Source organism: Dromiciops gliroides, chromosome 1 (genome assembly GCF_019393635.1).
Source record: "Dromiciops gliroides isolate mDroGli1 chromosome 1, mDroGli1.pri, whole genome shotgun sequence".
In the NCBI taxonomy this organism is placed as follows: Eukaryota; Metazoa; Chordata; class Mammalia; order Microbiotheria; family Microbiotheriidae; genus Dromiciops; species Dromiciops gliroides.
The window spans coordinates 39,953,842-39,976,402 of NC_057861.1; the positions used below are offsets into that span (position 1 = coordinate 39,953,842).

Consider the following 22,561-nt stretch of genomic DNA (forward strand, 5'->3'; position numbering starts at 1 on the left):
ACACATGTATATCTATATTGTACATGTATAACTTTATACACACACATATACATATACAAACGTATATCTCCTTACCCTGAGTCCATTTTCTTTTTATCAGGTCCCGTGATTGACAGGCTTATCTTGAATGAAGCCCCACCTGGTGGTCAACTCAAATCTTGACCTCCAAGTTTAAACTCTTTGCCTGGATTTTTACCTTTGTGACAATGTACATGAGCCCCAAGAAAATAGCACTCATGGTAGTCACATGCACACATCCAAAAATTGAAGCCAAGTGGTTACAAAGGAGAAATACAGGGAATTTCAGTTCTTGGACTTTAGGGAGAAACTTCTATTGACTGACTTTGCTAAAGATGCACTTTTATATTGCACTCAAAGATGTATAAGGTACCTTCTTCACAGCATCCCTTAGTAGTAAGCAAGGCAGGTAACATCCCCATTTTATAGGGAAAAATGATAACTTCAGTGTCTTGGCAAGGGTCATACAACTGGTGAATGTCAGAGCTGGGAGTGACCAACTAATGTCAGAGCTAAGGGTGACCAACTCTGCCATTATACCTGCTGCTTCCGACATGCAGGATAACACTTGCTACGAGCAGATGAGAAGAAATTGGGGATAATTCCTTCATTTGGCAAAGGTCCTTAAACTTTGATCCTGAGAATTAAAAGGAAACCCCAAATGTAAAATCTCCAGGTTAGTGGCTTACAGGTAATCTCTTTCTGGGTAAATATACAGATTCTGATTAAATAGAAGTACAGAGAAAAGGATCTAGTTTTCAGTTGACTACACACACACACACACACACACACACATATATATATATAATACTGTTATTATATAACTTTTGGGAGGTTAGTGCCCTTCACTAGATCAAACCTTGTTGCTTTTGACCAAAGTCTGTTAAGAAGACTATTCCCTAGACCAAAGCTTTTTAAGCTGTGGTTTGACACCCCGTATGAGGTCATGTAACTGAATGTGAGTGTCTTGAAAAATTGACAACAGTAAAAGGTTATGTATACCTATTTTATGTACTTATTTACCCAGGGTCACGTGAAAAGGGGACCCAAGTGGAAAAAGTTTAAGAAGCCCTGCTATAGACCAATGGTATCAAACTCAAATAGAAACAGATTCCTGAAGGGAGCATATTGATTTAGAAAACCAAAAATTAACACTGTCTGGGTTTTATTATATTTTTATTTATTTTGTTGAACATTTCCCAATTGCATTTTCATCTGGTTGAAACCATGCTGGAAAGCTGGCCTGTGGACGGGAGTATGACACGTCTTCCATAGTAGATAGGAGGAACATTTTATTTAATTAGAAGGATAGAGAAACAACTCCTTCTATTAGAATACAACTGTCAGAAGTTGGTATATAAATGTAAGTATATATGACAAAAATCTGTGAGTTGTATGCTGATAGTGAAGAGAAGAGATTTGAAAGGAAGAAAAATTCTGAATATATAGTATCAGACATTTTTGTAGACATACCTGGTAAGGAGTTGACAGGTTTTCCCCCCTCCTCTGTGTTGACATTTTTAACAAAAATTTTTAACCATTCTGGGTCCCTTTTTACTGTATGAATTTTACTATTTGAATTTGAATACTTTTTGCATTGCCTTCTTTCTATTTGAATTTAATGTGCTGAGTTCATCACTATATGAGAGTGTATTTTTTTTTCCATTTCCAGATGCCCAGTACCAGATATAACTGAAGCGTATATTTCAGCCTTGAAGGAAAATGTTACACCCCAAACTCAGATTGTAAGTAGCCAATTGTTCAGTTCTGAAATTTGGTTATTTCCAGATGGCTGCGGAGGTTTTTCTACTCAGAGACTTAAGAATGACCCACAGGGGATACAAAACCAAAAATGGCAGTGCGCTCACTGAACCTGTGTTCTATGGTGTGTGCATTGGGGGAGCCAGGAGAAGGTTATACCACCATCATATGAAGGAGAGGGAACTGACAACTGGAAGAATGAAGGAAGACTTTGTAAAGGAAATGAAACCTGGGCTGAAGTTTGAAGGATGGTGCTTGGTTGTGAAAGACAAGGACAAAGAAGGAGAATGTTCCAGGAATTTGATGGCTTGGGTGACTATAGAAAAATAGGAGCTAGAATGTCGGGTTTAGGGAAAGACCCTCTAATTCAGTATTCTTTTACCTCTCCACCCTTATATCCTTGTGTAGTCTCCCAAACATACCCTGTACTTTGTTCTTTTCAGGCTTTTTTCATATGCTATTAAATCTCTATCTATTCCTCTGGTCTCAGCTAAAATGCTACCTTCTCTTTGATGCCTTATTCCTGATGTTTACCCTCCAACCTCAGTCTGAAATTTTCTTAAATCCCACATAAAGCAACCTGCTTGGGCTCTCTGACTTTAACTGTAATTTGAAATAATACCTTCTCATGTATGAATTCTTTATAGCCCTCCCAGCAGATTGGGTCTGGGTGGACAGAAACCTCATCTTACTAAAACTGTATCTCTCTTGATGTTTAGTTTGAGGTTGGGTACTTTGTGAAGGTTTGTTATATGTAATTTAACTCCAAAAGACCAAATTAGGACCAGGAGGCCAAATATTTTTAATCTATTCAATTATGGAATTGACTGTCTGATAATAACAATAGTAGCTGACATTGGACATTTAAAAAAGCTATTTATGGGCAGCTAGGTGGTGCAGTGGATAAAGCACTGGCCTTGGATTCAGGAGGACCTGAGTTCAAATCCAGCCTCAGACACTTGACACTTACTAGCTGTGTGACCCTGGGCAAGTCACTTAACCCTCATTGCCTCACCAAAAAAAAAAAAAAAAAAGCTATTTATTTGTTTCCTCTAACCACCCCTGTGAGTTAAATTCAACAGGTGTTATACCCAATATATGCTTCATAATTGGAAGCAAAGTTAAAATTTTAAAAAGTAAGAAAGGGAGAGAGAAATGGAGCTCAGAGAAGTCAGGTGACTTATGCACAGTCACATGGCTAGTAAATGCCAAAGGTGAGATTCATATACAGGTCTCACTTGATTCCAGGTCAAGTAGTTCTTTGAACTATAGCACATTGCTCCTCACTTAACCATAAACTTCTATTTGCTGCAGGTGTTGAGACAGTACCATGAAGACCACTCAGCAGATTGGATCATAGCTTTGTGTAGGAAATTGGAACCGATAAATTCCTAGCATCTCTTCCATGTATAAGATTCCAATCTTGCTATGGTATAGGGTTTAATACTTTTCATTTTCTGCATATCTATATATAATAATGATAATAATAATAATAATAAATAGTCTCCATATCATATAGAGGGTCTTTTAGAAAGCATAAATGTTATATGAAAACTGAAACTCTACAGATTTCAAATTTTCAGATGACTTAGCTTAATTTAATGTCTTCCCAACAGCTCTAATGTTTATAAGGTTAACTCTATAAGATTTGATCCAAATTTCCTGGAAAGGCCTGGAAGGCCAATGTGATTAGGTTTTATAAAATCCTGCTAAATTATTCTTTCTTTCTCTCTCTCTCTCTCTCTCTCTCTCTCTCTCTCTCTCTCTCTCTCTCTCTCTCTCTTTCTTTCATTTTTCTTTTTTTGGGGGGGGGAGGGGCAATGAGGGTTAAGTAATTTGCCCAGGGTCACACAGCTAGTTAAGTGTCTGAGGTTAGATTTGAACTCAGGTCCTCCTGAATCCAGGACCAGTGCTTTATCCACTGTGCCACCTAGCTGCCCCCAATCCTGCTAAATTATAACCTTATCCCTAGCAAGTTTTTTTTTGTTGTTTTGTTTTTTTAGTGAGGCAATTGGGGTTAAGTGACTTGCCCAGGGTCACACAGCTAGTGTTAAGTGTCTGAGGTCAGATTTGAACTCAGGCCCTCCTGAATCCAGGGCTGGTGCTTTATCCACTGCGCCACCTAGCCGCCCCCCTAGCAAGTTTAAACATTACCTATGAAACCTCCACAAGTGTCTTGGAACCCAGAAAGTTGATTTACTGGAAGAAACCCCTCTGCAAATCTACTCTAGAGACAAAGTCCATTCCAATACTGTTAACCAATATCCCAATCAAAGACACCAGGAATACACATCTCTGAGTTTAAGCAGACCAAGCTAGACAATCTGTGGACGCCTTTGATACAGAATTTCCAAGGGAAATGCCTCTCAGAAACACATAGCTTCATGAAGTAGATGACTAAACCTAGGGTGACAGGATTAAAAAAACCAACTCATTTAAATAGTCATTAGTTGAATGTTGCATATGTATTTAACCAAATCACTAATATTACTCAGCACCTGAATTGCTTTGGGGTGTTAGGGAAGGATCTAGAAGAGTTTAAACATGAAAAGATATTTAACTAGGACATTTGGTAGAACAGTCTGGATCAAGGCAGTTTCGAAAACCCTGAGTTTTATAATACAGTAATTGATGTATTATTTTTTCTTTATTGTGGTAATCAGTGCTTCCCAGTACTTGTATCTGCCTGTGGAAGTGCCTTCTAGAAAACATATAAAGGTATCTCTAGAAGAAAACAGTGGGATTTATAAGAATGTTGTTGGAGATGCACATATGTGATCTTTGACCAAATTAGGGACTGTAGCTGGAGAGTTTCTGGCTCAGGTATTGCTGCCCAAGTCTGTGATAATAACAGCAAATTGCTCCAGTCCCTTATTTCGAGCTTCCAGATTTTCTTGAAAGCTTGAAGGTCATCACACCTGTAGAATCAAGGCAGGGAAAGAAGCCACAACTCCTACTTCGATGATCTGAAATGTGTCCTATCTTCCTCTTTTTGTTACTTGTTTTTTTTTATTATAAAACTATTTTTATTATTTTCCAGTTAATGTAGAGAGAGTTTTCAACATTTGTTTTTATAAGATTTCTAGTTTCAAATATTTCCCCTCCCTCCCTGCTCCCCAAGAAGCAAGTAATCTGATACAGGTGTGTTTATATATATATATATATATATATATATATATATATATATATATATATATATATAATAGCATGACTAATGCAGAACTATGTGTAATGTTATGAAAGAAGAATCAGAGCAAAAAGGAAAAACCTCAAAAAAGAAAAACAACAACAAAAACAATAGAAATAGTATGGTTCAATCTTCATCCATATTCCACAGTTCTTTTTTTTTTTTTCTGGATTTGGAGAGCATTTTCCATCATGAGTCCTTTGGAACTACCTTGGACCATTGTATTGCTGAAAAGAATCAAGTCTATCACAGTTGATCAACACACAATGTTGTTGATACTGTGTACAATGTTCTCCTGGTTCTGCTGTCCTCACTCATCATCAGTTCATGAAAGTCCTTCCAGGTTTCTCTGAAATCTGCCTGCTCATCGTTCTTACAGCACAATAGTATTCCATTACATTCATATACCACAGCTTGTTCAGCCATTCCCCAAATGATGGGCAACCCCTCAATTTCCAATTCCTTGCCACCACAAAAAGAGCAGCTATAAATATTTCTGTACATGTGGGTACTTTCCCCTTTTTTATGATCTCTTTGGGAAAAAGCCCTAATAGTGGTATTGCTGGGTCAGAGGGTATGCACAGCTTTATAGCCCTTTGGGCATAGTTCCAAACTGCTCTCCAGAATGGTTGGATCAGTTCACAGCTCCACCAACAATGCATTGGTGTTGCAATTTTTCCACAGCTTCTCCAACATTTATTATTTTCGTTTTTTGTCACATTAGCCAATTTTATAGGTGTGAGGTGGTACCTCAGAGCTGTTTTTATTTGCATTTCTCTAATCAATAGTGATCTAGAGCTTTTTTTCATATGGCAAGAAATAGCTTTGATTTCTTCATCAGAAAATTGCCTGTTCATACCCTTTGACCATTTCTGAATTGGGGAATGACTTGGATTCTTATAGATTTGATTTAGTTCCCTAAATATTTTAGAAATGAGGCCTTTATCAGAAGTACTGGCCATAAAAATTATTTCCCAGCTTTCAGCCTCCCTTCTAATTTTGGCTGCATTGCTTCTGTTTGTACAAAACCTTTTTAATTTAATGTAATCAAAATCATCCATTTTGCATCTCATAATATTCTCTATCTCTTGTTTGGTCATAAACTGTTCTCCTTTCCAAAGGTCTGAGAGGTAAACTATTCCTTCTTTGCCTAATTTACCTATGGTATCACCTCTTATGTCTAAATCATGTACCCATTTTGACCTTATTTTAGTATAAGGTGTAAGATGTTGGTCTATGCCTAGTTTCTGCCAAACTATCTTCCAGTTTTCTCAGCAGGTTTTGTCAAATACTGAATTCCTATCCCAGAAGCTGGAGTCTTATGGTGTATCAAACAGTACATTACTAAAGTCATTTCTACTGTGTCTCCTGTGCCTAACCTATTCCATGGATCCACCACTGTATTTCTTAACCAGTACCAAATAGTTTTGATGACTGCCTCTTTATAGTAAAGCTTCAAATTTGGTATAGCTAGCCCACCTTCCTGTGCAGAGACCTCTCTAGGGGCAGCTAGGTGGTGCAGTGGATAAAGCATTGGCCCTGGATTCAGGAGGACCTGAGTTCAAATCCAGCCTCAGACACTTGACACTTACTACCTGTGTGACCCTGGGCAAGTCACTTAACCCCCATTGCCCCGCAAAAAACCCCAAAACAAACAAACAAAAAACAAACAAACAAAAGATAATCATATGATTTTGGTTAGTTTTCTTATTGATGTGGCTGATTATGTTGATAGTTTTCCTAATGTTGAACCAGCCCTGTATTCCTGGTATAAATACCACCTGGTCATAGTTTATTATCCTGGTGATCACTTGCTGTAATCTCCTTGCTAATATCTTAGTTAAAATTTTTGCATCAATATTCGTCAGGGAAATTGGTTTATAATTTTCTTTCTCTGTTTTGGCTCTGCCTGGTTTTGGTATCAACACCATAATTTGTGTCATAAAAGGAATTTGGTAGAGTTCCTTCACCTATTTTTGCAAATAATTTGTATAATATAGGAATTAATTGTTTTTTAAATGTTTGGTAGAATTCACTTGTAAACCCATCTTGCCCTGGAGATTTTTTCTTAGGGAGTTCATTAATGGCTTGTTCAATTTCTTTTTTTAATATGGGCTTATTTAAGGATTTTATTTCCTCTTCAGTTAACCTGGGCAGTTTGTATTTTTGTAAATACTTATCCATTTCATTTAGATTGTCAGATTTATTGGCATACAGTTGGGCAAAATAATTCCTAATTATTGCTTTAATTTCCATTTCATTGGTGGTGAAATCACCCCTTTCATTTTTTTTTATATTTTTTTTTTAGTGAGGCAATTGGGGTTAAGTGACTTTCCCAGGGTCACACAGCTAGTAAGTGTTAAATGTCTGAATCCAGATTTGAACTCAGGAACTCCTGACTCCCGGGCCAGTGCTCTATCCACTGCGCCACTTAGCTGCCCCCCTTTCATTTTTGATACTTTTAATTTGGTTTTCTTTATTTTTTCAAATCAAATTAACCAATGGTTTATCTATTTATTGGCTTTTTCATAAAACAGCTCTTAGTTTTATTGATTAATTCTATAGTTTTCTTGCTTTCAATTTTATTAATTTCTCCTTTAATTTTCAGGATTTCTAATTTAGTATTTAATTGAATTTTTAATTTGTTCTTTTCCTAGCTTTTTAAGTTGTATGCCAAATTCATTGATCTCCTCTTTCTCTTTTTTATTGATGTAAGCACTTAGAGATATAAAATTTTCCCTAAGCACTGCTTTGGCTGCATCCCATAGATTTTGGTATGTTGTCTCATTATTGTCTTTGTCTTGGATGAAGTTATTGATTGTTTCTATGATTTCTTTGACCTACTCATTCTTTAGAATGAAATTATTTAGTTTACCACTAATTTTCAGTCTACCTTTCCATGGCTCTTTATTATATGTAATTTTTATTGCATCATGATTTGAGAAGGATGCATTTACTATTTCTGCCTTTCTACATTTGACCATGAGGTTTTTGTGCCTTAATACATGGTCAATTTTTTAATATGTGCCATGTACTGCTGAGAAAAAGGTATATTCCTTTCTATCACCATTCAATTTTCTCCAGACACCTATCATATCTAACTTTTCTAACATTTTATTCACCTCTTTAACTTCTTTCTTATCTGTTTTGTGGCTAAATTTATCTAATTCTGAGAGGGGAAGGTTCAGATCCCCCACTAGTATAGTTGTGCTATCTGTTTCCTCTTGTAGCTCATTTAACTTCTCCTCTAAGAATTTGGATGCTATACCACTTGGTGCATACGTGTTTAGTATTGATATTACTTCATTATCTCTGGTACCTTTTAGCAAGATGTAGTTTCCTTCCTTGTCTCTTTTAATTAAATCTGTTTTTGCCTTTGCTTTGTCTGAGATAAGGATTGCTACCCTTGCTTTTTTAACTTCAGCTGAAGCATAATATATTCTGCTCCAACCTTTCACCTTTACTCTGTGTGTATCTCTCTGCTTCAAATGTGTTTATTTTAAACAACATATTGTAGGATTCTGTTTTTTTAATTCACTCTGCTATTTGCTTCAGTTTTATGGCAGAGTTCATCCCATTCACATTTACAGTTATTATTACCAGCTGTCTATTTCCCTCCGTCCTATTTGTCCCCTTTGTACTTTTTTCCCCTTCTTTTCACCCTATTCCTCCTCACCAACATTTTGCTTCTAACCCCTGCCTTCCCCAATCTGCTCTCCCTTTTATCAGCCCTCTCCCTTTTCTTTACCATTTTCTCCCCTGCTTCTGCCCTCCCTTCTATCAGCCCCCGCTTTTCCCCTTACCCTTTTACTTCCCTAAAGAATATGCTGTTTCTTTATCCAAGTGAATGTATGTTATTCACTCTTTGAATCAAATCTAATGAGAGTAAAGTTTAAATAATGTTCACCCCTTCCTTATTTCCCTCTATTGTAATAGGTTTTTTGCACCTCTTTGTATGATGTAATTCACCCCATTCCACCTCGCCTTTCCTCTTCTCCCCACAAACTACTTTTTAACCCCTTAGTTTTCTTTATATCATCACATCATAGACAATTTATATTTATATCCTCTGTGTATTGTAAAGAATTAATTGTTATTTGAGGTTTTTATGCCTCGGTGCACACTGACCTGGGGCTCTGCAAACCATACAGTGCTCCACCCACTGGTTGTAGCCATTGCCAGGGTTCTGGCATCTCATGTCATCACCACTCACCGACACCTATATGGGCCTGGCAAAATTATAATGATTGGAAGCCTAGTGAGGGCAGTCATGTGACTGTCAGAGCGGCCATCCCATTGGCTGGGGCTTTGTGGGGTGTTTCTAGGTTTGGGGGAGGAGAATTGGGCATTTTAGGTGGAAGCTGGAAAGCAACAGGCATTCTGCTGTGTATTTTCAGCTGATTCCTGGGCAGTGGTATTTTTTCAGGTATTATAATTTCCCTTTCCCCATTTTATTTCCTTTCCCTTGATCCTACTGATCCTGTTTGTGTTTTTTTTTTAAGTTCATTCTTGTTAAAATAAATCTTGTTCTGTTTTGAGGGAGGCTGCTGTTCTCCTTCCTTGCCCCAATATTGCGGTGAGCCGCTTAGCTAGCACTCCCCAATTAAAAATTGGTCCCCACAGTTTTATTCTTCTGTCTACCCAAATAGATATATAGTTCTCAAGAGTTATAAGTATTATTTTCCCATGTTGGGATGTAAACAGTTTAACCTTATTGGATAACGTTTTTCCCCCTGCTTACGTTTTTAAACTTCTCTTGAGTCTTGTATGTTAAGATCAAATTTTCTATTCAGTTCTGGTCTTTTCATCAGGAAACCTTGAAAGTCCCCTATTTCATTAAATGTGCATCTTTTCCTCTGAAAGAGAATGATCAGTTTTGCTGGGTAATAGATTCTTGGCTGCAATCCGAGCTCCTTTGCCTTCCAGGATATCATATTCCAAGCCTTGCGATCCTTTAATGTTGAAGCTTCTATGTCCTTTGCAATCCTGACTGTGGCTCCATGATATTTAAATTGCTTCTTTCTGGCTGTTTGGAGTATTTTTTCCTTCACTTGATAATTCTGGAATTTGGCTACAATATTCCTTTGAGTTTTCCTTTTGGGGAAGTGATCAGTGGATTCTTTCAATGATGATTTTATCCTTTCATTCTATAATATCAGGGCAGTTTTCCTTGATAATTTCCTGGAATATGGCATCTAGACTCTTTTTCTCATCATGGCTTTCAGACAGTCCAGTGATTCTCAAATTCTCTGTCCTGGATCTATTTTCTAGGTCAGTTGTCTTTCCAATGAGGTATTTCACGTTTTCTTCTATTCTTTCATTCTTTTGATTCTGTTTGATTGATTCCTGGTGTCTCATGGAGTCATTAGCTTCAAACTGTCCAATTTGAATTTTTAAAGCATTGTTTTCTTCAGTGACATTATGCACCTCCTTTTCCATTTGGCCAAATGAATTTTTTAAGGAATTGTTTTCTTCAATCAATCTTTGTGCTTCCTTTTCCAAGTTGCTGATTCTTTTTTCATAATTTTCTTGTCTTGCTTTCATTTCTCTCCCCATTTTTCTTCTACATCCTACTCGTGTTCTCTTTCTGCCCTCAAGCCTTTACACAGGTCATCCTTCATACCTTCATTGGATTCCCTTCTTATAGCTACTTTTTGGATTCCTTAACTTCCTTTGCAGTTCACCTTAGGTTCAGCTTTCTCCTGGAAGCCTTTTTTTATCTTTCCTAGTCTTTGGTGTGCTCTCTCTAGCCAAATTACATTCTATTCACATATCTGTCCCAATTCTGCATTCTTCCAGTAGAACATAAGCCCCTCAAAGTCAGGTGATTGTCTTCATTTCATCTTTCTCCTGCTCTCCAGTGCATTACGTGGTGCCTTGTATACAATAGTCACTAAATATATGCTTGTTTAATGAATGACTCTTTCTGATCAGAGCGGTCTTTTGTTTTCAAGGCTGTTTGTCTGCTGCCCAATAATAGAAAAGAAAAGTATGATGCTATAAAAGTATGCCTATGTAAAGAGATTCCAGTTCCAAGTCAGTGCGTAGTAGCTGAAACCTTAAACAATCCCAGAATTCTCCTGCCTGTTGTCACCAAGCTAGCCCTACAAATGAATTGCAAGATTGGAGGACACCTTTGGAAGATTTCTGTCCCTGTAAGTTGTTCTTTACTGAAATAGTTCTTTTCCATAAATGACATTTTATAAATATATACAAATTTTTATTTTTGATTGCAGTTTAGATATGTTTACAAATTTTAATAATAGTTCCGAGCCATAGTATTGATGGAATTTAGGGATTTTTTTTCTTGAAACCTAGAAATTCAAGTAGAGATGAATGCCTTATCAAAGCCAACCAATATAGTCTTCCTGTCATGCACTGATAACAGTGCATGACTACCAGGTAACATCAAAGACAACTCTTTTATTTATGCTCCAAGAGAGAGAGAGAGAGAGAGAATGTGTGTGTGTGTGTGTGTGTGTGTGTGTGTGTGTGTATCACATGTGATAATAGAGAAAACCTTTCTTTTTTTAATTTAATTTTTTTGGCGGGGCAATGAGGGTTAAGTGACTTGCCCAGGGTCACACAGCTAGTAAGTATCAAATGTCTGAGGCTGGATTTGAACTCAGGTCCTCCTGAATCCAGGGCCGGTGATTTATCCACTGTGCCACCTAGCTGCCCCGAGAAAACCTTCCTGAAACATCCAATTGTGAGTTATATAAGACTTACAGTAATAGATTTTAAAGAAAATTTCTTGATTTTTCCATATCTTTTTTTCTTGTGTGTTTTAATGTATACTTTTTTCCTCCATTTAAGTTCACAGATGCTATGTTCATTGGTATTGACTGTTATCATGACACCACATCGGGCTGTAAGTCAGTTGGAGGATTTGTTGCTAGCCTCAATACATCATTGACCAAGTGAGTAGGCCCTGGTAGATATGGAGTGCATTTTACAAAGCTCTTTAGTCTGAGTTCTATTTAGGACAGAGACATAGGGGATTTGAGAGACTTGAAGGTCAAAAAGTCAAGATTAGGGAGATTTTTTTTTCCTGTGGCCTAGATCTCTTTCCTTACTTCACTACACCCCTAGCTTTCATTGAAAGTGTCTTCATTGACATTCCCATCATACCAAGTTACAGAGGTAATAAGTCCACAAGTGTTACCCAGTGTGTATGTTTTCAAGCTTATCTGATGTATTGATCAGTTATGCTGATTTTTTTCCCTTTCTTTTTTTCTTTAAAAAATACTGTTTGTTAAATGGCATGGCTCTCTGAGAAGCAGAGGAGGAGGGTTACTGGGGAAACTACAGTGATGTAAAAAAAACAAAAGATCTGAATAAAAATCTTAGTTTTTAAAGTGTTTCTATTTACCTTCCTGGTGATATTGTCAGATATGGTGAAATTGAGGAATACGATCTTTGAGTTTGGGGAGGATTCTTTTTTGTTTCTTTGTTTCTTTGGATCCAGAACCATGGATTTCATAGGTTTGAGGAATTCCCCATGTGGAAGCTCTCTCCACCTCTGAATATCAACTGCCTGCTAGAAATTTGACAGCCAGGAGAGTTGCCTTCAGAGGGAGAGGGAGTGGAGGTGGCGAGGTGGGGAAAACTGATAGGTTAAATGACTTGCCCACAGTCACACATCTATTATGTCTCAGAGGCAGGAGACATGAACCTGGACATGAATCCTAATGATAGTAATTATAATAGCTAACATATAATATCTAATATGATGCTTTAAAGTTTACATAGCACTTTATACATGTTACCTCATTTGGTCCAATCTTCACGATAACCCTGGAAGGAAATTATTATTATCTCCATTTTGTAGATGAGGAAACTGAATCTGAGAGAGCTTAAGTGAAAAGCCCAGAGTCACACAGCTAGGAAGGTTATGAGGGCAGGGTTCAAACTCAGATTCTAAGCCCAATATAGATATATATTATAGTGCTATCCGCTATACTGGCCCCACACTGCTTTTCTGACTCTCTGACCCCAAGTCTGACTCTCTAGCTACTGTGAAAATTATGGCGGGGGGGCAGGGGGGGGATTCATTAGAATGTAAGCTTCTTGAGGGCAGGGACTGTGTCCCTTTTGTCCTTGTATCACTTAGTAAATATTGACTGTTCGGAGAAGCTGAGTCTTGTTTCTGTTCCAAAGACAGTACGTCTTAGATCCATCCCCGTCTACCATAGTCCATGCTTTGATCAGCTCTTGTCTAAACTATTGCAATCTCCTCCCAACTGGTCTTCCAGCCTCACACCTCTCACAGCATCCCACGTGTGACGTTGCTTAAGCAGAGGTCTCCTCATATCACTCCCTTACTTTGTAAGCACCACGAATTCCCTCTTGCCTCTAGCATAAAATATAAGCTCCTCTCCTTAGCTATTATTATTATTATTATTATTATTATTATTATTATTGATGCGTGGGGGGGCAGGCAATGAGGGTTAAGTGACTTGCCCAGGGTCACACAGCTACTAAGCGTCAAGTGTCTGAGGTTGATTTTGAACTCAGGTCCTCCTGAGTCCAGGGCCGGTGCTTTATCCACTGCACCACCTAGCTGCCCCCTCTCCTTAGCCTTTAAACCCCCTCACAACCTGGCTTCAGCCTCCATTCCACTCTTATCATGCATTGCTGCCCTTACCACATGCTGTGGTCTTTTTTCCCTCACAGATCATACTTCCTCTCCTAACTCCTTGCCTTTGACCTGGAAGTCCTCCCCAAGACCCCTCTGATTCAGAGAATCCCGTACTTCCTTTAAGATTCAGATCAACATCAGGGTTTTGGTTTTTGCCTTTTTAAATAATTGAAGGAAATGCCACATTTCAGTGAGAATTCAGTGAAAATAAAGATACCATTTTTTTCCCATTCAAGTGACACACTCCCTGAAATTCTCCACAGACTAGGTTAGGAACCACTATTCTGCATCTACTCTTTTGTGATACCCTCTGTCACTTGGGCCCTCCTTCCTAAAAACCGCATCTTGATTTATTTTATGTATATGCCTATGTCATTTCTACCCACAGAAAGTAAGCTTCTTGTGGGAAGGTACTGGGAATTTTTGTTTTGTTTTGTTTTGTTTTGTTTTTGTCTTGATATCTCTGGAGGCAAGCACAGGGCACGGCAGCAGCAGCAGCATCCTTGACAATAGCTAGCATGTATCTAGTACCTACTATGTTCCAAGCACTGTGCTGAGCACTTACAAATGTTACCTCATTTGATCCTCACAACAACCCCGAGAGGCAGGTGCTGTTATTATCTCCATTTCAGGATTGAGGAAACTGAGGCAAGCAGAGATTAAGTGACTTGCTCAGGGTCATACAAGTGGTCAGTACTTGAGGTAGGATTTGAACTTGGGATTTCCTGACTCCAGGTGGTGGGGCAGTCTGTATACTGCTGCTGTTTAATAAATGCTTGCTGTAGGATTGAAATAGAGAAGTATGGGTGGTTAGTGGAGGGGGGGGGGTGTGTTCTAAAAAAGCAGTAATACTGAATGGAAACACATAAACTAGGATGTTGCTTATGTTCAGTGGTAGTTGTAGATTTCACTCATGCCAGATAAGTTAGAGCTTTCTCCAAAGCAGATCATTATGGTTTTTTCTTCTTAACTTGGACATCCATCTAAGAAATGTCCCCCAGCAAAGTGTTCTACATTTACCACTCAGATGTCTCCTCATGAGAATGAAGTACAACCCAAGTTTCTGACTAGTCCTACCCAGTTTTAAAGGTTTTGATTATGTGGGCGATTTGGGGAGGCAACAGTTCATGAAACTCTCTGCTAAGGCCTATGGGGAGAGGGGCAGATATTGTGATGTGTATAAGTGGACAGAGTATCCATATGGGTGAAGTCAGACTATGAATATGAAGGAAGAGGGTCTCATGTAGGTAGAATTATATAGTAGGGGAAGAAATAATATCTCATGTGAGGGCAGCTAGGTGATATCGTGGATAGAAGGCTGGACATAAACAGGAAGATCTGAGTTTGAATTCTGTGTCAGATGGTTACTGATTATGTGACCTTGGGCAAGTCACTTATCCTCTGTCATCCTCAGTCTCCTTATCTGTAAAATGGGAGTACTAATAGCCCTTACCTCATAGAATGATTGCACAGACCAAATGAGATAGTATAGTGTTTTCCCAAAAGTCTTGGTACAGTTTAAACCTAGTAAAGCTTCATACATACATATATGTGTGTGTGTGTGTGTGTATATATATATATACACACACATATATACATGCATATGTGCATATGCACACACATACACACAAACATACATATGCATACACATATGTAGTTGTTGAGTTATTTCCAACTCTGACCCTTTTGGGGGGGGGTTTCTTGGCAAAAATACTGGAGTGGTTTTGCCATTTCATTCTCTAGCTCATTTTACAGATGAGGAAAACAAGGATAAGTGACTTGCCCAGGGTCACACAGCTAGTCAGTGTCTGAGGCTGGGTTTGAATCCAGTAAGATGAGTCTTCCTGACTCCAAGCTGTGCTCAATCCACTTCCCCACCTAGCTGCCTTTGGGGAAATGACCATAGAGCTATACAGATGTTGGGAAACAGAGACTCATTTTACAGCCCAGTGTCCACTCTCGATTAAACTTCTCCCATGAGACAGGCATCCTAGATTACATCCTGTCTCTTAGAAACAGCTGTTCCAAGCTTCCTTCGAGCCCTATCTAAATAAATGGTACTTAGGATAGTTGTCATCATTATTATATTATAGAATGTAGAATATTGTATAATATTGTTCCATTATAATAATTCTATTGTAGAAAGATCGACTTCCTTTGAATTTGACTCTTTTCTTCTTGACAGGTGGTATTCTCACTGTCTCATTCAAAACACAGGGCAGGAGTTTCTAGACGGTCTTAACAATTGCTTAGAAAGTAAGTTTCTCAGTAATCTGTTACCAGTATCTCAACTGAAAGGTTAGTTTAAATTGATCAGTGTCACAAACAACAACACTGACAAATGTTGCTTCATGAGTGGAACCAAGTATGTTGGTTTTTTTTTTCAGGTTACAGTTCATCTTAAATTTTCTTGATATGTTTTCAGAAGCATTAGAGGCCTGGAAGAAGAACAGTGAACGATGTTCATTACCTAAGTTTATTTTTGTGTATCGGGATGGCATAGGAGATGGTCAGCTTAAAACTATGGTGGATTATGAAGTACCTCAGATGTTGGCCCGCCTAAAGACTTATGATGATTATTCTTTCAAGTAAGCACGTGTGAATTATAAAGTGATGATTGAAACAAACTATTTCCTTAAATCTTTCAAACTAGTCTGTATCAGACGTTCTTAACCTAGACTCCACAGGCCCCCCAAGGGGATGGATGTATTTAAGGGGATGGGAAAGATTCCATCTTTACTTTGATGCATACAATACAAAGGAAAGGCTTCCTTTGTAATACTATTTGTTTTATGCATTTAAAAAATATTCTCATCCATTTATAAGCTTCACCAGACTGCCCAAAGGGCCCATAACACCCCCAAATGGTTAAGAACCCCTGACCTAAATGGAGAGGGATCTTATGGTCAAGCTTATGGTGGTAGGAAAATAACACTGCACTATTCCAATGAACTGAGTATCTCATCAATGGGATTATTCCCCACAACATTAAAGACTATGACCCATTCATACCTGCCCATCCTATTCAGTACTCATCCATGTCTTCCTCAGGAGATTGCCCCACATGTTCAGGGAGCCTTCTCTGTGTCCTCATGAATGTGGTTGCATGGATACCGCTGAGCCATGTGTGCTGCCCATCAGCTGTCTCCCGCTGTAACTCGGCCATCTTTTTTTTTTTTTTAGCCATGTACTTCTCTAATATCCTTAATACCACTTCTCTTTAATTTGTTGTTTATTTTTTATTTATTTTTTTTTTAGTGAGGCAATTGGGGTTAAGTGACTTGCCCAGGGTCACACAGCTAGTAAGTGTCAAGTGTCTGAGGCCATATTTGAACTCGGGTCCTCCTGAATCCAGGGCCAGTGCTCTATCCACTGTGCCACCTAGCTGACCTTTCTGCTCTTTCTTTTTTCTTTCTTTCTTTTTTTTTTTTTTTTTTGGTGAGGCAATTGGGGTTAAGTGACTTGCCCAGGGTCACACAGCTAGTAAGTGTCAAGTGCCTGAGGCCAGATTTGAACTCAGGTCCTCCTGAATCCAGGGCTGGTGCTCTATCCACTGCACCACCTAGGCACCCCAAATTCATTATTTATTATATGTTGTGACTCAATCATGCTGGTATTTGCCTCTTCATTGGCTTTTGGGTGAAGTGCAGCTTCATTTTTCAAAGACTATAGTGTTCAATGCCTTGCAGCCATCCATGTAACATCACCAAAAGAATGTTAGTGGGAATGGGGGCTTTGTTTCATGCAGAAGCTTGAGGTCCTACAAAAAACAAGGGCCAAAGACAATCCAACCCACTTTCTTTCTGTATTATTTTGGACCCAACTCACCATCCACATGCAGTATCTGACCCAGGGTGTGTGTGTGTGTGTGTGTGTGTGTGTGTGTGTGTGTGTGTGTGTATAGAAGTGTAGACTTGATCGGTAGTCTACTGAACCGCACGTCATAGTATGGACCATTGTCATTCTTTACCCCATCCCCCTACTCCCTTCTCCCTGGGTGTAGGTAGTGATGCCACATAAAACTGGAGAGAGAAAAAAAAGTAAGGAAAATTTTACAAGACCCAACTAAGGAAAATCTCCCAAGGACATTTAAGAATGAGACCGGAAAAGGGACAACCAACAGACAAAATGGAAAAGTTCTGGAATCATATTTACAAAAACCTGTTTTCACCATCAAGGACCACGGAACTGTTGTGTTTGAACTCTAACATTACTGCCCCACATATGCTTCCAGAGGAACTGGAACTGGTAGTGAAGAAAAGAGAGAAAGGTCTGTGCTCCGGGCCTCACAGTGTCCAGGGCACTGAAGAGCCAGGTCTCCAGATACCAGAAAGAAGGGCAGCTTGATACAAAGGTGAGATGGAATCAAGGAATGGAAAGACTCGCCCTGTCTCGTTTTGTCCTCTTACCCCACAGAGCAAAAAAACTAAGCACAAGAAGACTGGTGGACTCATTTTACTCCGAGTTGTTTTGTTTTCTGCTCTTCCCCCCCCATGTGGGGAAACTGAGGCTTTTGGTCCCTTTTTACAGCCCAGTGAGCTCCAGTGGGGAGAGAGAGAGAGAGAGAGAGAGAGAGAGAGAGAGAGAGAGAGAGAGAGAGAGAGAGAGAGAGAGAGAGAGAGAGAGAGAGAGAGCTTTTCCCAGTGTATGATTTGTTATTTATTTTCCTGTTTCTGATTGAGGGTAAGGTCTTCCCAAGAGAGAATGTCTGGGAAAAAGAATAATTTGTTAAGGAGATGGTGTTATGAGGGGACAACTTGGATTTTAGGACAAGGGGAATGAGTTGGCATTTGACACAAGTTAGCCCAAATGTAGGAAGAGAAGTGTGACAGTAGAAAGGAGGCAATTTGCATTTGCCCAGTGGACCTCTGAGAGAGGGGGCTGCTCCCTCGGGTTCAAAGGTACCCTGTGGGTCTGCACTTTGAAAATAGAGCTCATGAACTTTCCCCAGGGAGCTTACCTTTATTATCAGCCCTAGACAATGAGCTCAAAGCAAAGGCCCTCACCTGATCGGCATATTAGAGTAGTAGCTACAGAGCATCCTCTCTCCTCCTTAATTTGAGGCAGGCTATTACCACCAACATACAGAGAGCATTAGTGGGACACGTGGGCCCAGACTGAGTGGACTCTAGTGGTGAGGCCCACATGGAGGTAGGGAGCCCATGTGGCAAAGGCAGCGCACAGCTCTGGTGCTCTTGGGCCCTGTGGGCCCTTCTCCTACAGTGGTGGCCTCAGCCTCACCCCACCACAGAGCATTGCCATTGTGGGGCTTTCTGAACTTGCTCTTCTCTACAGCTCAGGAAGAGAAAGGCCACACTAATACTCCAGTGGAGGAAGGAGAGAAAGGAAACCCCTGACCTTTCTTTACTTGATGAGAGGCACAGGGGTCAGACTGCAAATCTGCTACCTGCTTTGACTGTATCTCAGCTCCTTCTAGCTAGGCTGGCAGACTTAGCTTTTTAAAAATCACTAGAGATAGAGCCCATGTCTGGCCACTACTGATGGTCAGCGGCCCTTCAGCATGCCTTCATAGAGCAGACGTGGATAATTGGGCACAGACTCACCTTGGTTTTAAAATTTTATTTATTAACACATTTCTGTGTCTGTTATTTGCTCATTACTTTCTGTGATTCCATCAAATAGCTTGTGGAGGAGAAGAACCAAATTTTTTTCCTCCTCAAACAAACCCAAGAAGTCCTATTTATACACAAACACCTGAAGAATTGATAATGAACATTTTTGACTCCAAATTTGGATGGAAAGAGACAAACAGCCTCCTAGGTATGCCACTGAGAAGCATCGGCAAAATGGGCTTCATGCTTTGAATATGGCTGTAAGCTATATATTTTTACTTTTTTTTTAAAAAAACAAAACAAAGCAGCCTAAGTATGAAGCAGGTTAGCATTACATATTTACATGTCCTCGATCAACAAGCCTTTATTACTATGGTTGGTGTTGGGAATATGAAGACACACACCCAAAAAGAAACCCAAAACACCAGAATGTAAGGTCCTTGAGAGCAGATTATTAGTGGAGACAACATACAGTCGTGTGTGTGTGTGTGTGTGTGTGTGTGTGTGTGTGTGTGTGTGTAAAATGTGCCTGTGAGGAAATCAGGAAACTGGAAAGAGGGCAATACTATATTATATTTTCTAAGGATCAGTAGAAGGAGAAAGGCAAGCAGCATCATAGAGGAAAGCTTCAGACTCCCCAACCAGGAGGAGAAAGATGAAAAATTTTGGAAGTAAGTGACAAACTGCCTATGGAATCATGACATGGTAGTGACAGGAGGTCAGAGCATTCAATTATCCAGACATTGGAAGCCCAGTTTCTGCCCAAAGCAGAGAAGTTGATAAATTAGTTTTTCCCCTTAATGCCCAATTATAGTCTTCAGAAAATGACAATTTATAATTCATATTATTATGATTTTTAGAACAAGAAGGAACCTTTAGAAGTAATCTGGTCCATCTCTCTCATTTTACACGAGAAAACTAAGGATCAGAGAGGGAAGAAGTGCTACAGCCAGGTTAAAACCACATCTGCTTTTCTTTTTTCCTTGACTGCATCAATAATAATTTGGGTCAGTTATGGGATAGATGTGAGAACTGTTGCAATAGCCTCGGTGCTTCTTCATTTTTTGATAATTTGTATCCATTTACTATAAAGTATCCATAGTGGCTCTACCTGATGTAGCAAAGGCTGGCTTTCTGTCTTTTCACATTCCTTGGACACTGAGTGCCTTCAGTCCGTTATCCTTCTCTCGCTTCATAACTGGTTCATATCCTATTCCAATTATATATTTCCTGGTTTATCTGGTTTATGCCATTTTCCACACATGTAGCCCCTGTCATGCTTTGATTTTGAAAGCAAAGATTTCAAAGGATTCAGCAAGAAGAATGAATAGGATCTTGTGGCCAAATCTTTTGCGGGGAATTTGGCCAAAGAGAGTTAGGAGGGTCTGAACACACAAGCACTTGTGTGTGTGTGTTGGGGGGGGGGGCATTTGGGGTTAAGTGATTTGCCCAGGGTCACACAGCTAGTAAGTGTCAAGTGTCTGAGGCTGAATTTGAACTCAGGTCTTCTTGACTCCAGGGCCGGTGCTCTATCCACACTACACCACCTATCTGCCCCTATACAAGCACTTTTTGATGAAGGAGAGTTTGAGAAGTGACCTAAAGGGGCCAATGTGGATAATTTTGGAAGTAATCAACCAACTTAGATTTTTTTTTTAAATAGTGCTAAAAGGGGCAGCTAGGTGGTGTAGTGGATAAAGCACCAGCCTTGGATTCAGAAGTACCTGAGTTCAAATCCAGTCTCAGACACTTGACACTTACTAGCTATGTGGCCCTGGGCAAGTCACTTAACCCTCATTGCCCTGCAAAAAAAAAATAGTGCTAAAAATAGAAATAAGGGGAAGTAACTGAAGATCAGTAGCAAAGAATATTATGATTGTTTAAGGATGTGGTCAAAAGTCCCAAAACAAAAATATCCAAGAAAAGATCCTTATGTGAGGCAGATGGAATGATAAACACCTTTTCTTATATTTTTTTCTAATGAGGAAAATGATCTTCAAACTAGAAAGGACAGAACAAAAAATAGAGAAAAATTAAAACAGAAGTGAAGAAACAGTATAAAAGTACCTAACAGTCCTCAGTGAATTCAAGTTACCAGACCTAGATGGACTACATCTCAGAATACTTCAAGAACCAATTGATATGATTGCTTAGCCACTCTTGTTCATTTTCAGGGGAGGCGGGGGGGGGGGGGGTGGCTCGGGGGTGGGGAGTACACAGCATGAAGTCAAAAGTTCCATTTTTTTAAAAAAGGGAATTAATTGATATCATTTAATTCCAGATTGCTGATTTTGACTCTATCTCTTGGAAAAATTCTGAAGTACATTTAAAGGGATGGCTTATGAAAATCTAGAAAAGGAAATAATGGTCACACAGAACCAGCATGGATTAATCAAACAAACAAACAAAAACAAACAAACAAACAAAAAAATAGGTCATGCCACATGAGCCTTATCGCTCTTTTTGGGGGGGGGGGGCAATGAGGATTAAGTGACTTGCCCAGGGTCACACAGCTAGTAAGTATCAAGTGTCTGAGGTCAGATTTGAACTCAGGTGCCCCTGAATACAGGGTCAGTGCTTTATCCACTGTGCCACCTAGCTGCTACCCTATATCCCTTTTTAAAAGGCTTGCTAGGTTTGCTGAGCAAGGGAGTGCCAGATATGTAGTATAACTAAATGTCAGCAAAGCATTTTGTGCTATTGTCATAGGCAAAATGGAGGGATATGGGCTAGACAGTAAAACATCTAGGTGCCTTTTGAGCTGATTAAATGATGCAAGAGTGGTCATTATCAAATCAGTATTAACAAGGAAGGAAGCCTATAGTGGAATGCTAGGAGTATATTCTAGGACCTCTGATGTTTAACATTGTTATAACTTTCAGCTTTTTCCCCCTGGTCCAGCCTTAAGATCATTTTATTTAGGGGAGAGAACAATCAAAATAAGAATTTTGTCCTCTCTACATGGTTTATCATACAATCCCCCTTCTTCCTGCAAACAGTGTCTCTGTCTCTTCTTTGATCTCACTCTTCTTTCTGAGATTTGATGTGGTAGAGCAGAAAGTCTCAAGTTTGGGCTCAGAGGACCTGGGTTTCAAATCCAAGCTCTGTCCCTTATTAGATGCATGACCAGAGACCAGACCCTTAACCACTTAAGGGTATGGCTTCCTTATATAGAAAGTGAAGAGGAAGGATCACTAGTAGCTAGGTGGCTTGGTGGAGGTGGATAGAGTGTTGGCCCTGGAGTGAGGAGGACCTGACTTAAAATCCAGCCTCACACACTTACTAGGCTGTGTGACCCTGGGCAAATCATTTAACCCTATTTGCCTCATCTGTAAATTGGGCTGGAGAAGGAATGGCAAACCAGTCCATTATCTTTGCCAA

At 39.3% G+C, this 22,561-nt stretch overlaps 1 protein-coding gene across 1 annotated transcript in view; it reads left to right on the top strand.

Annotated features, from left to right (window-relative positions):
* LOC122735998 (piwi-like protein 1) overlaps nt 1–22,561 on the top strand; it is a 61,994-nt gene that overhangs the window by 27,304 nt on the left and 12,129 nt on the right. The window contains exons 14-18 of the mRNA XM_043977962.1: nt 1,691–1,763; nt 10,921–11,121; nt 11,783–11,886; nt 15,793–15,863; nt 16,033–16,195. Of these exons, the coding sequence (XP_043833897.1) occupies nt 1,691–1,763; nt 10,921–11,121; nt 11,783–11,886; nt 15,793–15,863; nt 16,033–16,195 (612 nt within the window). The remainder of the gene's footprint in view (nt 1–1,690; nt 1,764–10,920; nt 11,122–11,782; nt 11,887–15,792; nt 15,864–16,032; nt 16,196–22,561) is intronic.